General features: G+C 45.6%; 1 protein-coding gene across 2 annotated transcripts; it reads left to right on the top strand.

The window, feature by feature from the left end:
• The first annotated feature begins 1,277 nt into the window (after nt 1-1,277).
• HEBP2 (heme binding protein 2) lies at nt 1,278-9,284 on the top strand. Of its 2 annotated transcripts, none has more exons than XM_044236660.1 (4): nt 1,278-1,379; nt 1,916-2,048; nt 2,808-2,988; nt 8,747-9,284. In XM_044236660.1, exons 1-4 carry the CDS (start codon nt 1,278-1,280, stop codon nt 8,943-8,945), a joined length of 615 nt encoding a protein of 204 aa, XP_044092595.1. In that variant the 3' UTR covers nt 8,946-9,284. The 2 variants fall into 2 exon arrangements, with proteins under 2 accessions (XP_044092595.1, XP_044092586.1); XM_044236651.1 differs by having other exon boundaries at nt 1,913-2,048.
• The last annotated feature ends 15,207 nt before the right edge of the window (nt 9,285-24,491 follow it).

Below are 24,491 nucleotides of genomic sequence, written 5' to 3'. Positions count from 1 at the left end.
TCAGGTCATGATTCCAGTGTCCTGGGATTGAGCCCTCCAGCAGGCTTCCTGCTCAGCCGAGGGCCTGCTTCTCCCCCTCCCTCTGCCTGCCGCTCTGCCTACTTGTGCTCTCTATCTCTCTGTGGAATAAATAATAAAAGTCTTTAAGAAAAATGTAAAGTTGATTGTAGTGATGGTTGCACAACTGTGAATACACTGAAACACTGAATGGTACACATTAGATGGGTGAATTTGATGGAATGTGAATTATATCTCAGTAAAGCTCTTAGGAAAAATAAAGAATAAATCCAACCACAAAGTTTTAGAAGCACAGAGTCCTGTCGCTGTACCCCCTCATTTCTCTGCCCCCCTTTCACCTCCCTCCCTCCAGCCTGATAGTTCTAGCGGGACCACCTCAGAGGCTCTGGGATCATTTCAGGGAAAGGTCATTAAATCAGGACAGTTTAAATTGTCTCCAGGCCTGGCTGTAGCCCCATCTGACTCCTCCCCCAGCGGACCTTGATGGCTGTTGGGCACCATGGACACTTTCTAGGTGTGAGTAAGACCTCATTTCTCTGGCTGCGCCCGGGATCCGATTCGTTCACAGAGCTCTGGGCCCACGGCGGGAGGGGGTGGGGCGAGGGAGCAGAAGATACAGCCAAGGTCCCAGTTGGCAGCCTGTCCACCGTCCCACCGGGCGAGCAGGCTCCCTCCCGCCTCCCACTGAGTGCACCCTGGATGCGGGCCGAGCTCACGCCGATCCCCGGGAGTCGCCCGATCTGCAGAACCGGCTTCCTGCGCGGGTGGAGCGGCGGAGAGGTTCCCAAACCGGTTACACCAGAAACCCCACAAGCCAGTCTCTGAGTCCTCCACCCCCGGCTTCTACAGCCGACACCTCTGCGCGCAGGGGACGGGAGGGAATCCCAAAGGACGCCCGGCCTAAGCGAACCCTGCAATCCTGTCTCCCGCCCTCACCGCTGCGGGGTTGCGGGCGGGGCAGTAGGGGGGGGGGTCCCGGCAGAGGGGACGCGGCCCCGCCGGACTGCCGGCGTGGGAATCGGGGGGCCCTAGCGGTCGCAGCGCCCCCTCCCGGCCCAAGCGCGGGCGGGCTCCTGCGAACTCGGGTCCCCCGCACTGCGGGGAGGAGGGACGCGCGTCGGCCGGGTGACCTGGGCTGCGGGCAGCGCCGGGGCGGGGACTCACGGCGGGGCAGGCGGGAGCGGCGCACACACGCAGCGGGGCTGCCCCTTCCCGGCTCGGCTCGCCAGCCTCTTTCCCCCCGAGCGTCGGCGCCACCCATGGCCGAGGTGCTGGAGCCGGACCCCGCGACAGCCGAGTGCGCGGCGGCCCAAGCCGTGGAGACTCCGGGGTGGACGGCCCCGGAGGACGCGGGCCCCCAGGTAGGCGCCTCCCGCGGGCGCGGACGGTCGGGTGCGGGCCGGAGCGCGCTGGAGGATTTGCAGTGGGACCAGAGGGTCCCGCAGATTTAAGTAAAAACTTCAATTGTTTAAAAAAGTTGTCTGGGTCCCCAGTTCCGTTCCTGCTCAGAGTGGAAAATTCGGTCGGTTAGCCATAACCCTAGGTCATGGCCACATCTCCATTTCAACTGGCCACATCTCAGTTTCTTGTGAGGTTAAAAAAAGAAAAAGGAATTGATCAGGTCCCAGAGCCCGCAGAGGACTCTCCAGCCCAGAGGACCTAACAGATGCTAGCTGTTATCTCAACGGAGCGACTCCGGACCTCTGCGGGGGGCGGAGGCCTCCACAGTCTCTCATCCAGGATGGGAGCCTCGGGGGAGGGGCCCCGCCAGGTCGAAGGAACCAGAACCAGGGGTCCATCGCAGGTGGACCTGAGATCAAAGAACCTGGACTGTTGCCTCTCACGTCTTGCCTTCTTTGAATTGCTTCCCCCAGTTTTCTCTGTTCCATTTTAGCAGGGAAGTTACGAGATCCGGCACTATGGACCCGCCAAGTGGGTCAGCACTTCCGTTGAGTCCATGGACTGGGATTCAGCCATCCAGACCGGTTTTACAAAGCTGAACGGCTACATTCAAGGCAAAAATGAGAAAGGTGAAGACAGTTTACCTTATAATTATATATATTGTGGTCGAGTCTCCTGGCTTATTCTTGTGTTTTAGCTTATTAACGAGAGATACTTTAGAATAGAAAAATAATGAGATCATCAAAGACTTAGTGTTTGAAGACAGGGACTCTGCTCAGGACCCTGCGCAGAGTCTAGAGGAGGCCAGTGCTTTTCAACCTCTGTTCTTGCCTGTTTCTGCTGGATGAGCTAGGCCTCTGTGTAACTACTGTTAAGTCCATTTCATGGCTAGTGCTTCGAGGTAATTTGGTGACTGGTAGGCTAAGAGTCATCAGGAAGCAGGAAGGTACAAAGAACCCAAGATTCAGGGTCTCAAGACATCTGGGTCGGGCTCTTTAGCTATTTGTGTTTTAGCCTGTGCGATCTCAGTTTCTGAATTGTAAGAAAGAAAGAAAGAGAAAGAGAAAGAAAGAGAGAAAGACAGACAGACAAGACTGGACTATATGATCTCTAATTTTCCCTTCCATCCCTAAAACTAGACTTTATTAACCAAAAAAATTAATAGTAGAGAGAGTGTATAATGTGGCCAGGGGATAATTGAATCATATTGCCTTTATTTTTTAAGGATGAAAATTATCTCAAAGGTAAATTTTATGTCAGTAGCATAATGTAAGTCAGGAAACTCCAACCAAAAAATAATAGGTTACATTTTTAGAAGCAGTCGTAAAGAAACTAAATCTGTTTTCACGGTCTTTTCATGGCATTAAATATGTTATTTTATGGTCCAGAGATGAAGATAAAGATGACAGCTCCGGTGACAAGCTACGTGGAGCCCGGTTCAGGTCCTTTTAGCGAGTCTACCATTACCATTTCCCTGTACATCCCCTCTGAGCAGCAATCTGATCCGCCCCGGCCTTCAGAGTCAGATGTCTTCATTGAAGACAGAGCTGAAATGACTGTGTTTGTACGGTAAGTGGTAGATAATTTATGGCCCTGCCCACTGCTAGCTTTCCTTGCCTGCTCTCGGTTTTGCTCCTCTGCAATTTCAGCGGGCTTTTCACCCTTCTGTCAAAAAAGAGGTCTAACGCGTTTTCGTGGTGTTTCCCTCCTGGGTTAGTTTTATGTGTTACTAAGGGGCTACTGCAAGATACAATCAATTCATGTAATGAAGAACTTGTTGCACACCTTACATAGCTAAGACACGATGCACATTATTCTCCACCTGCCACTGAGGTAACCCTGAACAAAAGTCCTAACACACAGGGCACAGTACCCCTCTCCTCCTAGCTTCTAGATTCTGATAGCCCCAGACTCTTCCTCTGTGCCCCAGCCCAATGGATGCTGGCTGTTTCTGGCAGTCATTGCCTCTCTTCATCGAGTGGTTCCTTGTACTATTTCTGGCTTCCAGTACCTGTTCGACACATTCTTAAATTCTCTCTGTTGAAATATAAAACATGCACAGAACATGCTAAGAGTCTCATACTGGTGTCACTTTATTCCTTTCTCCCTCTTGTCACCACTCACCTGCTAAAGGAATCTGTCTCTGTTTCCACGGACAGTCTGGGGGAGCCCATACTATTTCCTTAGGAATGCCCTCGTCACCGTCAGCAGTGCCCTTGCCTGTCGTGTGATGACCACTCTTGCCCGTGTGACCCCTGGGGCCTTCATGTATTGACTCGTCTGTTCTCTTGATGCTGATTCATCCTGTTATGTCTCAGAAAGTCACTGTCTTGCCGTTCTTCTCCTCCTGTTCCTCTCTCTCACCCAGGAAGTGATATTGACAGCTCACATTGACCCCCATGTCAAAGCAGACTTGCTCTGGGTGATCTTTTTATAAAGCTTCAATCACATGTGTCTAGTGACTCTCAAAATTTGGTATATCCAGCCCTGATTACCCTAATTGCTGGACATTTCCATTGGGGGGTAGGTGGGGATTAAACTCAACAGCTCTACAAATGAGCCTTTTCCCAGTCCTCAATGTATGTGAGCAGTGACCTTCATCCACCAGATAACCTCCCCAGCAAGGACTCTAAGGCCATCATCAGCACACTCTTCCCTGACAACTGGTCACGAGATCCGATCCAGTCTCCTTGGAAATGATCCATAATTCTGTTCCCTTCTCCCCTTCCCTGTGACTTCTTCAGGTCGTCATCTTCTAGGAACCACACGTCGATCATCTCTGTATCCCTCAGGGCTCCTCACAATGCCAGACACTCAGTAGATGCTCGGATGTCTCTTCATCTCAGGTCTTGACTGTTCCACTTCAGTAGCCTCCTGGCTGCTGGGAGTAACCTGTCCACTATTCTCTTCCCCTCATGCTCCTCACAGGAATCCATGGTCTTTCTTACTACAACAACAGCAAAACAAAAACCCCAACCGGTTACTTCACTAGAAATTTTTGTGACTTTCCACTTGCTGTGGCGGGAAGTTCAGATGGTTCACAATGTCTTTTATAACGTGGCCCAGCCGTGTCTCCTTACTAGTTATGTTCAGCGACCTTCCCACTCTTCCCCAAGCAGCCCATGTTCTTCCACATCTCTCCTTTTTCTTAAGTTTTTATTTAAATTCCAGTCAACATACAATGTCCTATTAGTTTCAGGGGATTCAGCACGTCCATCCATCACCCGGAGCTCATCACAAGTGCCCTCCTTCATCCCCATCACCTGTCCCACCCTTCCCCCAACCACCAACCTCTGGTAACCACCAGTTTGTTCTCTATAGTTAAGAGTCTATTTCTTGGTTTGCCTCTCTTTTTTCCCCCTTTGCTCATTTATTTTGTTTCTTAAATTCCACATATGAATGAAATCATGGCATTTGTCTTTCTCTCACTTATTTTGCTTAGCATAATACTCCATCCATGTCATTGCAAATGGCAAGATTTCATTCTTTTTATAGCTGAGTAATATTCCACTGTGTATATATAGCATATCTTCTTTATCCATTCACCCATTTGAGCTGTTTCCCTGTTTTAGCTGTTGTAGATAATCAGGCTGTAATCATCAGGGTGCATGTATCCCTTCGAATTAGTATTTTTGTATTTTTTGGGTAAATAACTAGTAGTGCAAATTGTGTCTGCACCAGTTTGCATTCCCACCAACAGCGCAAGAGGGGTTCCCCCTTCTCCACATTCTTGCCAACACCTATTGTATCTTGTGTTGATTTTAGCCATTCTGACAGGTGTGATGTATCTCATTGTAGTTTTGACTTGCATTTCCCTAATAAGTGATATTGAGCATCTTTTCATGTGTCTGTTGGCCATCTGTTTGTCTTCTTTGGAGAAATGTCTGTTCATGTCTTCTGCCCATTTTTAAATTGGATTTGTTTTTTTAGGTGGTGAGTTTTCTAAGTTCTTTATATATTTTGGATACTAACCCTTTATCAGATATGTCATTTGCAAATATCTTCTCCCATCCTGTAGATTGCCTTTTAGTTTTGTTGATTGTTTCCTTCACTTTGCAGTTTTTTATTTTTATGTATTCCTAATAGTTTATTTTTGCTTTTGTTTCTCTTGCCTTAGGAGGCATATCTAGAAAGATTGCTATGGGCAATGTGAAAGTTACTGCCTGCGTTATCTTTTACGATTTTATGGTTTCAGGTCTCACATTTAGGTCTTTAACCCATTTTGAATCTTTTTGTGTATGGTGCAAGTAAGTGGCAATTTCATTCTTTTGCAGGTTGCTGTCCCATTTTCCCAGTACTCTTTGTTGAAGAGATGATCCAATATCCCATTGAATATTCTTTCCTCCTATGTCAAAGATTGATGATATAATTGTGAGCTTAGTTCTGGTTTTCTATTCTGTTCTATTAATTTATCTGTCTGTTTTTGTGTCAATACCATACTATTTTCATTCCTACAACTTTGTAATATAACTTGATGTCTGAAATTGAAATGCCTCTAGCTTTGTTCTCTTTTTCAAGGTGGCTTTCGCTATTCAGGTCTTTTGTGGTTCCATATAAATTTTACTGTTTGATCAAGCTCTGTGAAAAATGCTGTTGGTATTTTGATAGGGATTGCATTAAATATGTAGATTGCTTTGTGTAATATAGACATTTTAACAATATTTGTTCTTCCAATCTATGAGCATGGAATGTCTTTCCATTTCTTTGTGTCCTTTTCTGTTTCCTTCATCAGTATTTTATTTTTTAAAAGATGTTATTTATTTGAGAAAGGGAGAGTGAGAAAGCAGGAGCTGGGGGAAGAGAGGTAGGGAGAGAGGAAGGAGCAGAATCCCCACTGAGGAGGGACCTCCCCTCTCCCCCCAACATGTGGCTTGATCCCAGGACTATGGAATTATGACCTGAGCTGAACGCAGACGTTTAACCAACAGAGCCACCCAGGTGCCCCTTTCATCAATATTTTATAGTTTTCAGAGTACAGGTCCTTTACATCTTCAATTAGGTTTATTCCTAGGGATCTTATGGCTTTTGGTGCCATTGTAAATGGAATTGATTTTTTAATTTCTCTCTTTGCTGTTTCATTATGGGTGTATAAAAATGCAACAGGTTTCTGTAAATTGATTTTGTATCTTGCAACTTTACAGAATTCATTTATCAGATCTAACAGTTTTTTGGCAGAGTCTTTCAGGCTTTCTATATATACTATCATGTCATCTGCAAATAGTGAAAGTTTTACTTCTTCCTTGCCAATTTGGATGGTTTTTATTTCTTTTTGTTACTGGATCACTGTGGCTAGGACCTTCCACATGTCTTTACCCGTGACCTCAGGCAGGTTCCTCAGATTTTCCTTGCCCAAAGCTCTTCTTCTGTAAAATATATATAGTTATAGTACCAACCTATCTCATAGGGTTGCCATGAAGATTAAATGAGTTGATTTCTGTAAAATATTAAAATGTGCACCTGACTTTGCTACTAGGTCTAGCTCTTCATTTCTCCTCTTCCTGGAGCATCCACTTTCGTCCTTTAGGACTTGGATCAAATGGTACCTCCTCTGTGATGCCTTCCTCAGTTTCTCCAGTTAGCTAGTCACTCTGTTCTTCTGTTATTCTAAATTAGAGTGATAGAGGTATAGACTGTAACTTTCTCAACAATTCAGGAACATGGTCCTCTGTTCATACCCTGCAGCTCCTAGCAAGGCAGGTGCGTGGGAAGAGACTCATATGTTTGTGTACTGAATAAAGCTGTGATGGGTCATTGTAGAACAATATGTATTCAGAGAACAAAAGATGATTTCTAACTAGGGGGATTCGAGATTTGATGTCAGGGCAGAAATAGGATCTGAAAGCAAGTTTCCTTTAGGCAGAACAGACTAAGAGTTGGCTCTTCATTAAGGAAATAATAGATTTAGGAGGTAAACATATGGTTCAGAATTATCATTATTGGTCAACATTCTGAAAATTAGAACAGTTTTATCAATTTATCTTCAACATCTTATTTCATGTACATGTGCGTATTAGATTCCTACACTATTTGATGAGGGTTTAAAAGATACTGTGTGCCAGGAACAATTCTAGGTGCCTCATGAACATCGTTGAATGAAATACACATGGTTTGTATTTTGAGACATTACATCTTACCTGGAGAATGATAGGACTAAGCTTTTCCACTGGCACGTTGATAATAGAACTTATGCAAAAGAAGCCATATTGGGAATATCCATGATTTCCTGTTTCCTATTCTTCAAAGTCAAATTCATCATGTATACATAACAACAACTTAGCTAGGTCTGAGTGCTGTCATAATTTAACCTCAGGATAGTTTTGTTTATATACTTGAAAATCTACACTTAAACTTCGATTCTCTTTTCCCACTTGTTATTTAAATCTTCTGACTGTCTTTTCTTCCCCATCCCCATAGCAACCTCCTTCCCTCCAGTCTCTTTTCCATCTGTCTTTCCCAGATCGATCAAGGCACTTTTGTTCTCAGCATCCTTCACAATAATCTCCAAAGGGCCCTGAGCCAACATACGAGATTGCCCTTTCAGGCTCTGACTCACCTTTCAGAGCTCATTTTGTGCCTCACTATGAATTTGTGTTTTTGAACTTTGGTTGCTTTTCTTCTCCTTCCCCTTTTCCTGCCCAGCAAAGCCATCCACCATTCCAGACCGAACCCAGACAACATCCCTTACCCCTGATTCAGAAATATCCTCGATGTTCCCAAGCATATTGATCCTGTCTCCATTAAATCTCTTCTCAGGCTATATGTAAAGAGCTGCCAAAATGTTCCCCTCTTCCATTAGACTATAAATTCATAGGGTCAAAACTCTATCACAGTCCTCAGTAATGTGGCACCTACACTTTTCTTAAGGGAGATGGGGGGGGAAGGGAATGATTCCATAAAAAATTAGAAGCCTGAAAGGGAGTCTTCTAAGGGGATTTCCTCTGACCAGCAGCCTCAGCATCAAGGGGAGCTTGTTAGGAATGCAGATTCTTGGGATCCACCCCAGACCTCCTGCATCTACATTTGAGCAAGATTCCCAGGTGACCTGTACACACTCGTGAAAGTCTGAGAAGCAAGAGTTAGAGCACGAGATGGTGAAAGTTCCAAATCTGCCTGCCAGCAACTGGGACGTATGCCTCTTCCTGGGTCTCCTCCATGTGTGGCGAGGCAGCGCTGGGAATGGGAACCAGAGGAGAGGAATGGCCCGGTCAGCTGCTGAGGGGGAGGGACCGGGAAGCTGCACCTGATCCAGCCTTCATCGTGTCCTTTTCAGACTGACATTTACATCGGCATGACCATCACTCATGGTTATTTACTTTCTCCTTTGCAGGGCTTTCGATGGATTCTCTAGTGCTCAAAAAAATCAAGAACAACTTTTGACATTAGCAAGTACTTTGAGGGAAGAAGGAAAAGTTTTCAATGAGAAGGTTTACTACACGGCAGTCTACAACAGTCCTTTCAAGTTGCTTGATAGAAATAACGAAGTGTGGTTGATTCAGAAAAATGAACCATCCAAAGAAAATGAATGAGGAAAAAACCCCAGGAAGTTTCATTTCTTACTGTAGACATGAGCACTGCATACCTGTAAAATGTAGAGTAGTTGCTCTACTTGAGAGAACGATGAATTGAGCTTATCTCCAAGGTGCCTTTTAATGTTTGAAGCTTTATCTAGATACACAGGGAACAGGGGACAGTATTCTAGAAACATGTGAATCAGTCACAGCTCTGGAGGATTTTACTTCTGTGAGGCTCCTGGGAAGTGTCCTGTTACTTGACCCTTCTTCACATGATGTTGCCTTTTTCAACTTGGATTTGTGTCCTTTGGATGTTATCCCCTCCAGATATTATCAATAAAAATGTTAAAGAGGTATTCTGTGTGGCACGGCTGTGAAGCCTCATAAGGTGAAGTTCAGTTGAAAGCAAAAATCAAATTCTTGGGGTGCCTGGGTGGCTCAGGCATTAAGCGTCTGCCTTCGGCCCAGGTCATGATCCCAGGGTCCTTGGATCGAGCCCCGCATTGGGCTCTCTTCTCAGCGGGGAGCCTGCTTCCCTCTCCCACTCTCCCCACTTATGTTCCCTCTCTTGCTGTGTCTCTTACTGTCATAAAATAAAAAATCTTAAAAAAAAAAAAAGACCCTATTTAATTATGCCCAGTTATCTTGGTAATGCCTTAAAAAAAAAAAAATCAGATTCTTTTGCACCTGACCAGGTCACATTCTCTGGGCTACTCTTCCCCATCCCCCCAACCACCCCCACTGCATAAGAAAATTCTAACCATACCTAGAAGGGTCAATAATATTTCATGACAGAGACCAAATTTATGAAGTTAGGGACTTCTATCCTATTTTGAAACTCAATAAAGACATGTTCTTTCCCAAAGGCATGTATACAAACATGTAATTTTAAAATTCACATGGATTTTTAAAGTATTTCATGCAGTTTGGGAGGTCATATAAAAATGATGATAATTATTGAACGAATGGGCCGCCACAGAATCAAGGAGGTTGAAATCTGTGCCTCATTGTATTGGAACATGCTTGTCCTACAGATGTCAGATGAACCGGAGCCCAAAGACGCCAAAGCATCTGGTTCTGGGGGTCCCAAACAGACCAGGTTCGGCCACTGGCCGCTGACAAAATCCAAAGGCAGAGAGATGAGATGTGGTGAAACAAGAAAGGAATTTATTTCATTGAGGCTAGCACTGGGAAGACGGGTCTGGCGTCTAAGGACGATCTCTAACATGCTGAAAATACTTCCAGGTTCATCTAAGAACAACATGGGACAAAGGTCGGTGGGTACACGTGGGTGGGTGGTAAAGATCAGGTCGATCATTGTCTTGGGCTCAATCACACAGAGTCTTCACTGCTTGAGCAGGTAGTTTCAGTTCCCATCAGGGAGACTTTGCCCACCTGGTCTTTTGCTTGAGTTAACAGTCACGCTGGAAAAATCAATTAGAAGTACAGACTGAGGTCAAAACAGGGGTGGTTGGAGCTTCTTCCACAGAAAGGAAGCCCGTTGTGGGAAAGGCAGTGACTACTGTGGCCTCCCAGGGCATGATGGTTGAAGGGGTGAAGGAGAAAGGCAGGTTGGTGCTTAGTAACTTCCCAACAACTCAGCTGCCCGTGAATGACACTGCTTCCAGTTCCCGTCACGGTGTGTGTTTAAGCAGAGACCGTGTGATCACTTCCAGAGAAGATGTAAGCAAGAGGATGGAACCATAGATGTTAAGGTCCTGTCAACCCCAACATGATGTGATATCTCTTAAAATTAACCTCCCTAACCAGGACAGCTATAATGAATATAATCCTAGGTCCCCCTAGACCCTTCTCTAGGACAATAATTCCCATCTCTCTTACCTGGATTGCTAACCTAGATAAAGTCATACCTATAGTTAACGGTTCCCATCCCTAACTAAAATTTCTGGATTACCTTCTAGTTGCACTATTCTAAGCGTTTCACCTGAATTACTACATTCGACCCTCAGAACAACTCTGTGCCACATTCAAGCAGCTCCTTTTTGCAGACAAAGATGTGAGGCACAGAGCTGTTAGGTAACTTGCTCCAAGAAGCTGTAAGAGCAGAGGCGAATTGGAGTCCCAGCAGTCTGATTGCTGGGTCCACGTGTTACCCACTAGGCCCCACTGGCAGATGGCAAAGCGCAGCTCTCTTGGGCCACGAGTGGCCGGGACCATACGGAGCCATTCGTCCTGCGTAGGCAACGTGCATGAGCAATGATCAATATGATGATGACCTCAGAGCTTCCTTCTAGGTTGTCATTTTTGATACAAAACAAGCTAGATTTCTGGCTTTGAAATTCTTACGGATATAAAATTTTAAAATCTCAGGCAATTATTTTTCAAGGTTATTTGCCTTTTTATGCTTGCCAAAAAGAAATTAATTTTCTTCTTTAGCTCATTTAAAAGAAACCAGCTGGAGGACCCCTTCTAGCCCTCCCACTAGACTGTCCACAGTACTAGTCTCTACTTGTATGAGGTAAATATTTCTAATATTTACCTTATAGTTCTATGCAAATAGGCACCTCTTATGTAATAAATTCCATTTTTAACAAGAGAAGCATATTTCTGATAGCCAACATCTAGTTGAAATCTGAAACATGTTCTAGAAAAAATGCATTTTGTACCATTCAAGTCCAGGATATCCCATTTCCCCCTTCTCTTCCATAAATCATAAACTAAAACATTTTTCAGCCCTCAATCAATTCAGAGAATATTTCTCATAGCAATAAATCAGTTATTTTAATAACATGGCTGGCAATGACTACCACATATCCCTTATGTCAGCATTTCTGTGGGGATTGTTCTTCTCTTATCTATAGCAAACTTCTGTGTAGACTCTTTTCTAAGGCTAAGCCTTCCACCTTTGCTCTTGGTGTAACTCTTGCCCCATCAGTGAGCAACCCTCCTCTCCTCTCTAAGCTGTCTGGATCCACATGTCCTAAACACCCTGCCTACCAACAGGTTCAGATTCTGCCTGACCGTCCTTATCCTCCAAAATTAAATCCTAGTTCCCCCCTAGACTTTTGTAGGGGGCAATAATTCCCATCTCTCCTTTGCCTGGGTGATCTGGTTTCTCCAGAAAGAGCGATCCAGTCCCACAGCCATCACTGCTTTCCTCAGAGTTCTCCACATGTCGATGTGTCCATCCATTTTTCATGAGATTATCTTTTCCAAACTCTGAAAACAATTCACTTAAGTTCAGTGCATTTATTCTGTCTTTTCTAGTTATCACTTACCCTTTCTCCCTAAACATTTCACTGGAAGGTCATTTGCTTTCCTTCACTCTTGAAGAAGTCATAGTGGCATGTCTACCATGGGGACTGGGACATGGTGGTGACAGAAACACTCATCGGCGACTTCATAATTATCCAATCCCACAATGCCTCTCACTCTTCCATTCAGTCCTCCTTCCTGAGAATACAGCAGTGAGTGTCTTCGTGGGGTTTATTTTCTGGAGAGGGAGAGGGTATAGATAAAATGAGGCTCTGGGATGGTGGGTGGCATGGCCAGGGACAGTAGACGTCACACGGTGGGGACAGCCCAGTCCTCTCTGAGGAAGAGAGATTTGAGACTGGGATGGTGAGAAGGGGCCAGTCAGTCCCCAAGATTGGGGACATCTTGGGCAGAGATGACCAGGTCAAAGGAAGAGGCCACGTTCAGTATTCAGAACAAAAAGTTGTGCGTAGTGATTGCTGAGCAAGAGAGAGAAGAGAGAAAGCTGTGCTTGCAGTCTCTCTAGCTCTCCGGGACAAAGGAAACTGCTGATTTGGTACAGGGTTGTGGGAAGTGCAGGGGTCAAGGGTTAGCAGCCTCTATTTAGGAATACCCTAGGAATCGAGCTTTTGTGGTGGAGGTGCAGTTCCCAGAGTGAGGGAACTCCTTCATTGGGCTGCCGCCGCCTAGCCCCATGTAGGAGGCTGGTTTAGAGCTGAGATTACTGACACGAAGTTGTCCTTGGTCATCTCTGGTACTTAGTGTAACCGTGGCAAAGACCAGTCATTTCTTTTCTGGGACTTGGGACTTCTCCAGTTACATGGAGCTGTACTCCTCAGATCCACATTCGAGAAAGGACCAGCTGCCTGGCTTTGAGGGCTGTGGTCAGCTGATGCCTCTAGCTGACATTCTCTTCAGGGTTGGCTGCAGATTCAAGATAAGGACACACTATTCTCTGGGCATAGAGAGTCTGTGCCTGAGCAAGGGCACAGACTGTGGGAACCGATAGTCTGCTGTTTTCTGGCATCTTCCAGCCAGACTGAGCAAAGGGATGGCAAGGACCTAGAGTAAACAGTCTTTGTTCTGGAGCTCCATGGGGGTCTAGGAGACGTCATTAGATCTGTTAAGAAGCCTGACAGGTCCCTCCACCCCCACAATCTTGCCTCTCCTTTCTCCTTTCAGAGCCTGTAACTTTGTCATACATTTCTTGTGCTCCTAACTCCATCCCAGGGTCAAACCGGCATAACTGGGGTCAGAGTGGCCCTTGATTACGGGCGCTAAGAGCATCCTGACACGGGGTCACCCCCTGAGTGGTTGGTTTTGAGGCTCACATCCCTGGTGGGCAGGCAGTGCATAGACGACTCCGGGCATAAGAGGGCTGTCTAGTTATTAAAACTTTAGGTGACTTACTCCCGGAGAAGCGGACAATGGCCATGGATGATTCAGGTGTATTAGAAGGGGGTGGGGGTGGGTAATGAGTACAAGGGTAATGGACTCAAATGGTTATTACTAACTTGAATTGATGTCCTCCAGGTGGATAAGGAAAAGCTGAGGTCAATTAACAGGCAATTTAAAACTAAGTGTGAGAGCCAGAGTCTCTTTGCTAAGAAGCCCTCCCCTCATGCCGAAGTTCAGCAGAAAAAGCTGTAGGTCAAGCACAGGATTTCATGGTAAAAGTAGTAACCACCCAAGATGTTCAACCAGTGGCAGCTGGGGGCTCCACTGGGGCGTCTGCCCTCAGCTCAGGTCATGATCCTGGGGTCCTGGAATGGAGCCCAAACCCTGCTCATGCTCTCGATAGCTCTTCCCTCTCTCTCTCAAATGAATAAATAAAAATCTTAAAAAAATAATAATTCAACTAAACCACCTTTGTTATACGAAGGTCAGGACCAAACCTGGATGATGAGGATAGTTGGTGGATGCCCCCAACAATTCTGACTCCCTGAAAGTTTCTGAACACTCTGGGCCTGCAGAAGAGGCTTAGCCTTTCCCCATTAAGAACCTTCCCCTTCTCCCACCTTAACAAGAGGAAATGCAATATTCACAGAGATCTGTCCCCATAACACAACAGGTGTCCCAAGAAGCTGACGTCCCCCACCTCCTAGGCCTGTACCCAAGGTAAAGTCATAGCATCACCTGGCTGGGGCCATGCCAGGCCTTAACGAAGGAAGAAATGGGTAACATGCCACAGGTGCTGTGGAACCTAGCCAACACCCAGCCACTGGCAGGCCAAGATGGAGCCCTGGGGCCCCGGTTCCCCAGGTGCTCAGTCAGAAGACCTGACAAGGGAAGGCTTACTGGCTTGGGGGTTATCACTCAGGATACAGGATTTAATACCATGAGAAAAACTCCAGGGGATGGTGCAAACTCACAGCTTTAACGTGGGTAGCTCCTAGAGGCCTGGGAAAAGTGATCGGAATGTCAAAATGCCTGAACTGCAGGGAGAGAGAACAGAGAAAGGAATGCAAAATTCACGAAAGGGTCCATGCTGGATAATTAGGGGCAGCAATAAGACCCACCTGATTTTTGTCTTAGTCTGCTAGGGCTGTTGTAACAAACTGCATAGACTGGTGGGGACTTAAACAACAGAAATTTGCTTCACACAGTGCTAACAGCTGGGAATGCTCAGACCAGAGTGTTGGCCAAGTCAGTGCCTGTTGAAGGCCAGCTTGCTGGTTTGCAAACAGCATTGTCTTACTATAACCCCGTGTGGCCGAGGGGGACGTATCAGAGGCGGTCATTAAGAACACACCACTTGGGCACTTGGGTGGCTCAGTGGGTTGAGCCGCAGCCTTCGGCTCAGGTCATGATCTCAGGGGCCTGGGATCGAGTCCCGCATTGGACACTCTGCTCAGCAGGGAGCCTGCTTCCTCCTCTCTCTCTCTCTGCCTGCCTCTATGCCTACTTGTGATCTCTCTCTGTCAAATAAATAAATAAAATCTTAAAAAAAAAAAAAAAAACCACACCACTTGACCCCAGAGCAGTGGGAGGCTCCCCACGCCCGCCCCTGTGGGTGGAATGCACGCTCCTCTTGTCCTCCTGGCTCCTAGGGACTCCTGCAAGGTCACAGCCCACGGATGGAAACAGGCATGGGGCTCAGTTAAGGCCTCTAGCCACAGTCGTACCCCCTTAGCTGCAGGGGATCTGTTCTAAGCCCCGCAGCAGGTGCCTGAAACCATGACAGAACTGAATCATATACATACTGTTTTTTTCTCTACCTATATACCTCTGATCACGTCTAAGTTTATGAAAAGTAGGCACAGTAAGAAGTTAACAATAACCAATAATAACACTGAAATAATTATCACAAAATATTCTAAAAGTTATGCAAATACGATCTCTCTCTTTCAAAATACCTTATTGGGCTGTACTCACCCTTGTGGGGACGTGAGGTGACAAAATTCCTATGCTAGGAGAGGAAGCGACGTGAGGGACACAGGTATGGTGATGCAGCGCTGGGCTCCTCCTGACCTTCTGAACACACTTCCTGAGGAGGAGTTTCCGGTGCGGGGCCTGAAGCCACAGGAGGGAAAGCCCCAGATAAGGGGGTCCACGCAAAACTTTGGAGCTTCTGGTGGGCAGGTGCGAAAAACTCCAGGTCGTGCAGCTATCTAAGACAAACCTCCCTTGTTCCCTTGTTTACCAAAACTGCCACCAACTTGTATGAGGCGGTTTACCTCTTCCTTTGCTCTCTCCCTGCCCTCTGCGTTCGGGAACCAGCTTCAGGTGACACCCGGGGAAGGTTCCCGAGCAAGTTGTGAGCCAACAAGATGGTTATTTTTCTTCTTGTAGGAACACTAAGCCCGACTTGAGGGCTCCTCCTCATGACCTCATCAAAACCGAGTTATTTTCCCAAGGCCCCATCTCTGAACAACAGCCACATTGGTGCTGAGGACGTCATCGTGTGAACTTGGGGGAGGGGACACAATTCAGCCCATAGCAATTATGTTCCATGGGAAGGCCCGGAGGACCCGCCGTTCAGCAGGCAGCCCAATTATGTCCCCTTGGAAAGGCACAGGTGACAGGTGTGTGAACAAAACCACGTGCTCAGCAGCGGCTGTCCTTTGCAGCCCAGGCTGGCAGGACAGGCTGGGGAGGAATCTAGCTTGCCAGGACAGCCATGTGGGTGAGGGGCAGACTCCGAAGAGCCCAGGTGGCAGCTCTCATTGCAGAAACCAGGGTGAGTTAGTGATCGTGTTAACCACTAAGGGCAAAAGGGCAGCCCAGGAGGCCTACCCTGTAAAGTCTCACGGAAATGGTTACTAGAACATGGCATCTGGAAGGACACAAGAGACTGGGTAGCTAACAAGGGTAAGGTTCTTTATACATAACCCAAGGAGAGCAGGAATGGATAAGCAGGGGGCTGAGATCACACTCCCACTGCCCCCCACCCTTGCCCACAACACTGACCCCTTGCCCAGTTTCCAGAGTTGAGCTTCTTTTCAGACTCAAAACTCACTGACTGAAGAGGTGGTTGGGTTCCCAGGAAAAGGTCTCCACAATATTTCAGTAAGTGTGCACACTGATGAGTCCCCCAGTATTTTTCTAAAGGGACCTGTGTCCATTTACTCAGGTGGATGTACCCTGGAGACAGGGAAATATGCAGATACACTGGGGTCTCAAATGACATTGGATGCCTGGAAATCTAGGGTGTCATCATAGTTCCTCTTCCTCATTAAAGTGAGAGCAGATGGAGGTTAGAAAATAAATGGAGTTCTAATCAAAGTTTGCTTCCATTTGGTTCCCTGGGTCTGCAGACCAAGCACTGGTTATTGCCTCAATCCCTGGATGCATAATTAAAATTGGCATACTTGGAAGGTAAGATGACCCCACATTGATTTCCTGACTTCTGAGGAAAGAGTCTAAGCTTCTAAACCCCCTCTTCCCAAACTGGCCCACTAAATAAAAAACAGTATTCCCTTGAGCAATATTTTTAAAGATCCTTGGGTGAGCATTCACTTCTAGTTGTGATGGTGAACTAGGAACCAGACATTGAAAGCCCATAGTATCTAACTGTGCTCTCAGAGAGAAGGTTGGGAGAGCTGGGTGGGTGTGGAAAGGTGAGTTCAGTGCCTGTTCAAGCTTATGGCTTTGAGGCTGTTTTTAGGCAGCAAATCAGGGAGGAGAAAGCCAAACAGAGACCCCTAGGCTCACTGAGAAGACATTTGAAAAGACAGAGATCAGTATTAGGGGATGCTAAAGGGAACAGAATTTGTTAAGCAGCACAGAGGATGAACACACACACACACACACACACACATACACCTCTCTATATATACAGTGAGTCTTCTTAGGTCCTTGGTCAAGCACTGATCTGTGAAGGTGTAAGAAGAAAGTATCCAAGCCAAGAAATGAACAACTGGAAAACAGTAGAAGAAATGACTCACAGATCATATTTCAGGCAGGAAACAGTTTTTGTTTTTGTTAGCAGGAGTAGAAATAACTCAAAATGCAGGGAGGAATCCGCTAGTGCCTCACAAGGGTATTACCTTAGTAGTGAGGTTTAATTGTCTAAACCAAAGAGTTTTCTAGACCTCACTTAATGAAGTTTAAAAGCAATCCTTGAAAGGATCAAACTAATCCCAAGAAACTTGGCTGTGTGCCTGAATAAGGCCCAATACTATTTAAAGGAATACAACAAAATCCACCAACAACTCCCAACATTCAATTTAAAAAAATTTTTTTAGAGAAAATATTTAAAGAAACAAAATTATGACTCTTAATTAGGAGGAAAAAAATCAGTTAGGATTAGGAACAGACCTAGAAGTGACAGGAAGGAATTAGCAGCATGGCCCATGTGATCTCGCAGACTTATGTTATCAGAGGTGAAGAAAAGAAAGAAATGCAATGAAAAGAAAATAATGTAGAATTATGACAAGCCCCAGGGGGAGAATCACAATGCAGGTCCCGGGGTTCCTGAAGCAAGGCTTGCTAACTGCAGGGGAGTATGACATGGTTTTTGAAAAAAAGCTTCAGGTAGGCTACTGGGCCCTAGGAGAGATGTCACTATGAAACACCACATGATGATGTGTCCAGAACTGCCCATCTTACGTTCATAGTCATAAAGTTGGCAGGACCAATGGTCCATCATAACATAGAAATGATACACCCAGAAGCAAGCATGAGTAGGACTAGAGTACATAAGCAAGCTGCATGAACAGACCACCCGAACTCCAGTGTCATCATGGTTGCACCCATTCCCCCTGCTTACACCCATTCCCACTGCTTCCCTCCCTCTGGTTATTTGGAAGACATGTATGATCAGATGAGGGAAGAGGGAAAAACTTCAACTTGGTGCACTGATCACTTGACTTACTCCAAGGGTGCAAGATCAACAGGGATAGCATCCTCAGGGGTGATGTTGAAAGACAACTTGGAGGAAAAAATTTCTGTGATTTTTCTGCCAAAAAAAAAAAAAACAAAACAAAAAAACAGGCAGGGTAGGGTTTTTGGTAATGGACCTGGTCATTTACTTTGCAAGGGAAAAGGTGAAATATATCTGGAGTCATAGCAATGGCAAATGGCTTGGCCCATGGATCCAGAGTTTGCAAAGGAAAAAGAAAGGATGACTGAGACAAGGAAATCTGAGGATGGAGGCATGTGGATGGACGTATGAGAGCAGGCACAGGGCAAAAAAAGCACTGTCTCACGTGTTTATGCCCACCAGAAAGGCACTCAGCCTGGCCCCTTAGCTTTTGTTAGTGCCCATCCCAGTGCTGGCACAGCATGCACACAAATAAAGTAGTAATGGTGGCAGAAACAGAGGCTCGCATGAACCCCCAGGGACATGTCTCCCACTTGGGGCATCCCTTGCCCAGTTGCAACTGTGAATGGACAAGTGTAGCAACCCTAGTCCCAGAATGGTTTGATTCTCAGGACCTCAGGACCCTTGGGAATGACAGCTTGGTTCACACTGCTAGGAAAGCCAGGGAGATGAGCAGAGGTGGCAGCTGAAGGTAAAGGACATGGCAGGGGGTGGGGGTGTGGAAATGATGAATATCAGATGTGGCCCCAGGCCAATGGCAGGAAGAGCTACAGTTGGTCCCACCATGCTCCTTTAAAACGTTTTTCTCCTCATGCAAAGGAGTCCGCCAGAGCCCTGGAGGAGCGGCTCTCATGATTTTTGGTGGGGCGGGTTGGGGGGGGAAGGGAGAAGAGGACCTACAAGGTTACAGAGAGGACCATGCAAGCATGGAGATGTGCCACTTAGATCTCTTTTCAAGGCTTGACAGCCAGCCTCAAATAGTGTAGTTGGTTGACAGCCTCTAACTGTTGGCTTCATCAGGGGCAACCTTAGCTTTTAAGCTAAGGTCATACTACTCCCAAATCAGAAAGGGTTGGTAGCCAATAATCACACTAAGTACTGGAAACTGAAGGCATGTTTTTCTCGGTGTAACCTCTTACCAAAGACCAAGCAAGGCAGTGGTAAAGGACCTAGCTGTTTCTGTCCAACAAAGGACCAGCTAGTGTGTGAGCTTTCCCGAGTTCTCATAGGCTAGGCAGACATGTAAGATCAGGACTGCAATCCGATAGCTTTCCTGGCCTCGTCTTCCTTCCTCCCTTTTCCTTTTAAAGGTGTTACACTCCATTAAAACCATTGACACTCTTCATGATCTTGGTGTCTACTTGCCGAGGAAAGTAAGGCAGCATAGAAATGGAGGAACTTTTCTTTTCAGTAGTTAAAGGCTCTGAGGTGGGGAGTAGCTTCTGCTCAGGGACTGAAACAAGAATAAGGCCAGACCCTTTGAGTGAGGGAAACAGTGGCAGATCTTAAAGGTCACGCAGGGCCTTAGAATCCTATTCTGATGGTAATAGTCTTCGAAGGGTTCCAAACACTGGAGGGCTATGAATTGTTTTTACGAGCTTATTTTGTATGTCACATTAAGAGTGACTGAAGATGCGCCTTAAAGATCCAACCAGTTGGGAAGCTTCTACAAGAGTCTGGGTGGGAGAAAACAACTTCGAGCTGAGCAGTAGCAAGGGAACCAGTGAGAAGTGATTGGATTTGGGAAATAGTCTGGCAGTATGATTGACATGACTTGCTTAGGGTTTAGATGTCCGTGAAAAGGAAACAGGCACAAGAAGGAACCTGGATATAGCACCTGAGCCATTGTGTGTGTAATGTTGTTAATTGATAAAGTAGAGATTTGTATGTTTTTTGGGGGGGGGTAGAAGAATGGTTTCGAGATATTAAGTTTAAAACACCTTTAATGCAGATTCTGAGCAGGCAGTAGGTAATACCTATCTGGAGATCACAGAGGAGGTGAGGACAGATGTTCAGGAGTCACCAGTACATACACGCACACATTTAATGCTATAGGATTAGATGTAGTCAACAGAGAAGAGTGTAGCTTTAGAAGGCTAAGAACCAAGCCAGGTCATACCATTCTCCTTATAAAACCTTCACTGTTTCCAAATACTACAGAAAACCCAAATTCCTTGGGAGAGTATCCTGGGTCCTCTACATTCTTGCCAGATGACCTTTCCAGTCTTGTACCCTACAACGTTTCCTTAGAGACTTTAACTATGTGGCTTCCTCTGAACACTTGGCCTCTGTGTCTTTGCTCATGCTATCCCCTCTACTTGGAGTGTTCTTCTGTCAGCTTCCCCTGCTTGGTGAAACCCTCCTTTGCATAACGTCTCAGTTCAGGTTCATCATCAATCCCTCCCCACATCTACCTAGTCAAAAGCAATGACACCTGGGACACCTGGCTGGCTCACTCTTGATCTCAGGGTTGTGAGTTCGAACCCCACACTGGGTACAGAGAGGACTTTTAAAAAAAAAAAAAGCAAGGCAAGGATACCTTCCTCTGAGAACCTTATCCCTCAACCACGAGTGGAAAAATGACTTACCCAGTGTACCTGGAGGTGGATAGCTCAAGGATGGTACAGTGGCTCTTGAGGCACTCAGTGGACCAGGCTCCTTTCTCCTCCACCTTCTACATGTGGCTTTCAACCCACTGGTGCTGAAAGGCTGGAAGAGTACAGCTCCTCTCCTAGCCTCCCATTCATTCAGGGAGAAACTGGAGAAAAGAAGCCATAAGGGATGGAGCTGGCGCCTGTATCAGCAAACATCCTGGAGATTTCCAGATTACTGCTCATGTCTCATTGGCCAAAACTGCCCTCCTGACTACAGGGGAGGCTGTGAGGTATTTTGGTTGGGTGCGTCACCAGTATGAATAGACGTCAGGTGTTCCAGTGGTAAAGGAGAACACACAGAGGGTCGGGTCCCAACAGGGCTGGCTGTGAAGGCCAGAGGGCTCTTTCTTTTCTTCTATTCTGACCCAGTTTACGCGACAGTTCCCAGTTTGTGTTTCTTTTTCACTTGATCTGGAAACTCTCAACCACACTTTTTAAATCCTAGGATCCCTCCTCTTTACCTAGCACATTAGAAGTATTTAATAAAGGGCTTTTTTTCACTGCTGAAAAAATGACTACAGATTGCGCTCCAGTCCTCTTCTATGAGTAAAGGCTGGCCTGTGTAGAAGGTGGTTTAGAGAAGCTCATTGAAAGAAACTATATTACAGTAACTGAATAGCTTATTACAGAAAAACAGGCCTCAAGAATCAAATGGACCTGAAGAGTCAGGTCCATGTTTTGTTTGAAAGACCCTCCTTCTAACCTTGTCCCCCGAAAATATCCTAATATCCACCCGTTACCCTGTTGTACTCATTTCATGATGGACTCTCAGGAACGTAAATGGTTATTCACCTTCAGTTAATGTGTTGAAAACACATTAAGGCAGAACCAATAAAGCCAATCCCATGCTTCACCTGTCCCACCAGGACGCCCATCACAGAGCCGGGCGTGGTGCTGCAGGGCAGGCAGGAGACAGAGATGTGGAAATGCCTCCTTTCTTCCCCTTGTTACTGTGACTCCCCCACAGGTGAAGCAATGGTCTCACAATCAACATTCTTCAGAAACAGGAGGGCAGAAATCAGACCAAAGGTGAGGTGGCTTCCCACTGACAGGCCACATGGTCATCTGTCTCTCTCCCAACTCTCAGGAAAAATAAGGTGGAAATAACTTAGCCCCAGGGCTTCTGTCTACAATTCTCTGGCACTTACAGTCTCAGGTTATGAGGAAATGTCACACGTCTATGCTGACTGAATTTTTAAAGATGATATGGTCTGTTACCAGCAGCAAGTCCTCACAGAGGAATAAAGCAGCAAAGATGCCATATGTTTCAGGGGTGAAATCTAGATTCTTGTCTTCCTAGATTTCATGCACACCTGTGAGAAGTTCTCGCATCCCTCCACATGCCACATCACCTGAACTATCAGTCAAGACATTTTTCCTTTTTTATTCAAGAGTCGATAGGACCTTGTTCAGAGTTGTTTTTCCATATGTCCTTTTAGATGGCACCATCCACAGTGTCTGTGACGTTCTATCTCCTCTGTTGGGTCCCCACCTCCCACAGGCGCCTTCTGGTCTTCGCTGCTGTTCTGTTTGTATCCAGCAAAGCACTCAACGGTTCCGTGAAAGGAGGCCTACCTTATTATTCAAAAGTGAGTGTACAAACAAAAAGAAGTAACGTTCAAATATTTACTTTACAATTGTTTTATTCAAAGCAAATTTTAAAACCTAGTATTTTTTTCTTTAAAAAGTGGGGATTTTTTAAATAGTTTTATAATTAGTTTTGATGTTGTTTATACCTTCAACATAAATGATTTATATATTAAGTTAAAGTTTTCTGATATTCACGTACATTCTAATCTTATTTAGGGAGCTATGAGAAGACTTCATATTCAGAAGCCAACACCACTTTTCTAAAATTTAGAAGAAAAGATCCTTGTGCCCAATGTAGTAGACAATTGCTCCAAATGGTAGAAAGTCCTTTAGCCTTCAGCCAAATGTCAGGTCTTGATTTCTGGTTGTGTGAAAAGAAGTGTTTTGTTTTCTTCAGAGAACGGAAGAAGTCTTAATCCTATAGGTTTGTTTTTGTTTCAAAGACGTGTCTAAAATGGGTACCTAAAGCTGTAATGTGTAACAAACCCTTTGATAATCTGGCCTGTAGAGTCCAACTTATCGATGATATTTTTATACCAAAAAAGATGACCACTGGCAGCTGCATTGTACGTAGGCCAAGAATTTCAGTACTGTCCTCTTCGATTCTTCGAATGAAGAAGACAAGACTTATTTTATTTAGTCAACAAATACAGGAGTCCAAGTCCACGTCAGTTGGGAGGGAATAGGGAAAGGAGGTCGCAAGAATAGGACATAAAAATAAATACTTTACACACTTTTCTCCCATGCCTAAAAGTATTAAAATTCTAACTGGAGAGGATTAGAAGGTAATTAGCCAACTCAATTCCTTATAAAATATATAAAAACTCACAAACCAAATGATGCAAAAAATCTTTTAATCTAAAAACTCATTTCCCAGGGCTAATTAATAGCCAAGCCCTGCCAATTTGTATTAGTTTATTTGACTAACAAGAGCTATTCAGCATTTTCTTCAGAGTAAGGTAATATATAATCGATTCTCATAAACCTTTTTCAAATGAGGACAGGATACTGTAGGCAGTTCAAGGAAAAATAGCCATACCTTTTTCTTTGGTGTAACCAAAAGGATATCCAAAAGTTAGCAAATGCTGACATTTCAAGTGGTAAGAAATTGCCAAATGGAAGTTTAAACTCTGGTACAAACAGTTGTAAAAGGAAAATCTCCACCCACCGTTCTGTAGTGCAAGTTTTCAAATTTAATTCTGAAAAATAGTTTTATTGACTAAGCAGGAAACCGCTTCCAGCAGGGTCTCCCGTGCCCCCTCCTCGCTCACCATCCCCGCATATGCCCACCTCACCGCTGGTCTCACGGAGGCCTCTGCTGCTCCTCAGGGCAGGAATTCAGTACCGAAGGACCCACGTGTCTCGAAGTCAGGCTGAGAGCTGGGAGTCTGTGTCTGCGCCAGCAGCTCGCTCCCGGTTAGAGCGTGGCCCCTCCACATGTTTGCCAATTTCACAAAAAGGAAACAAAGTCCCCCACCCCACCCCCCAAGAAAAAAGTACCTGAACCCATTAGTCCGTTAGCCCTTTCCCATCCTTTTGGGTTCATCATGACATGGCTCACACGGAAAGCTCACCGGGGCCTGCACCGCCGTGTGTCCTCTGCAGGGGCACCACGCACAGGTCCCCTCTTTCTTAGAAGGAACGCTTCTCTCACTCCCTTCTTCGGGAACTCACTAATTTCCGACAACGTGATACTTTTAAAGCGATTCTTACCACCTAGTCCAGAAGCCTCCATCCCTCTACCCAGCTTAACTGTGTTTCCTTTCTCCTACTTCTGTACACGCTGTATGTGTGTATTTTTTTAAACATGTGAAGTGTTCAAAATGCACACACACC

The sequence above is a fragment of the Neovison vison genome, chromosome 1 (assembly GCF_020171115.1).
Source record: "Neovison vison isolate M4711 chromosome 1, ASM_NN_V1, whole genome shotgun sequence".
In the NCBI taxonomy this organism is placed as follows: domain Eukaryota; kingdom Metazoa; phylum Chordata; class Mammalia; order Carnivora; family Mustelidae; genus Neogale; species Neogale vison.
Note: the sequence above shows the minus strand (reverse complement) of the source record. Positions and strands in the feature narration are given on the sequence as shown.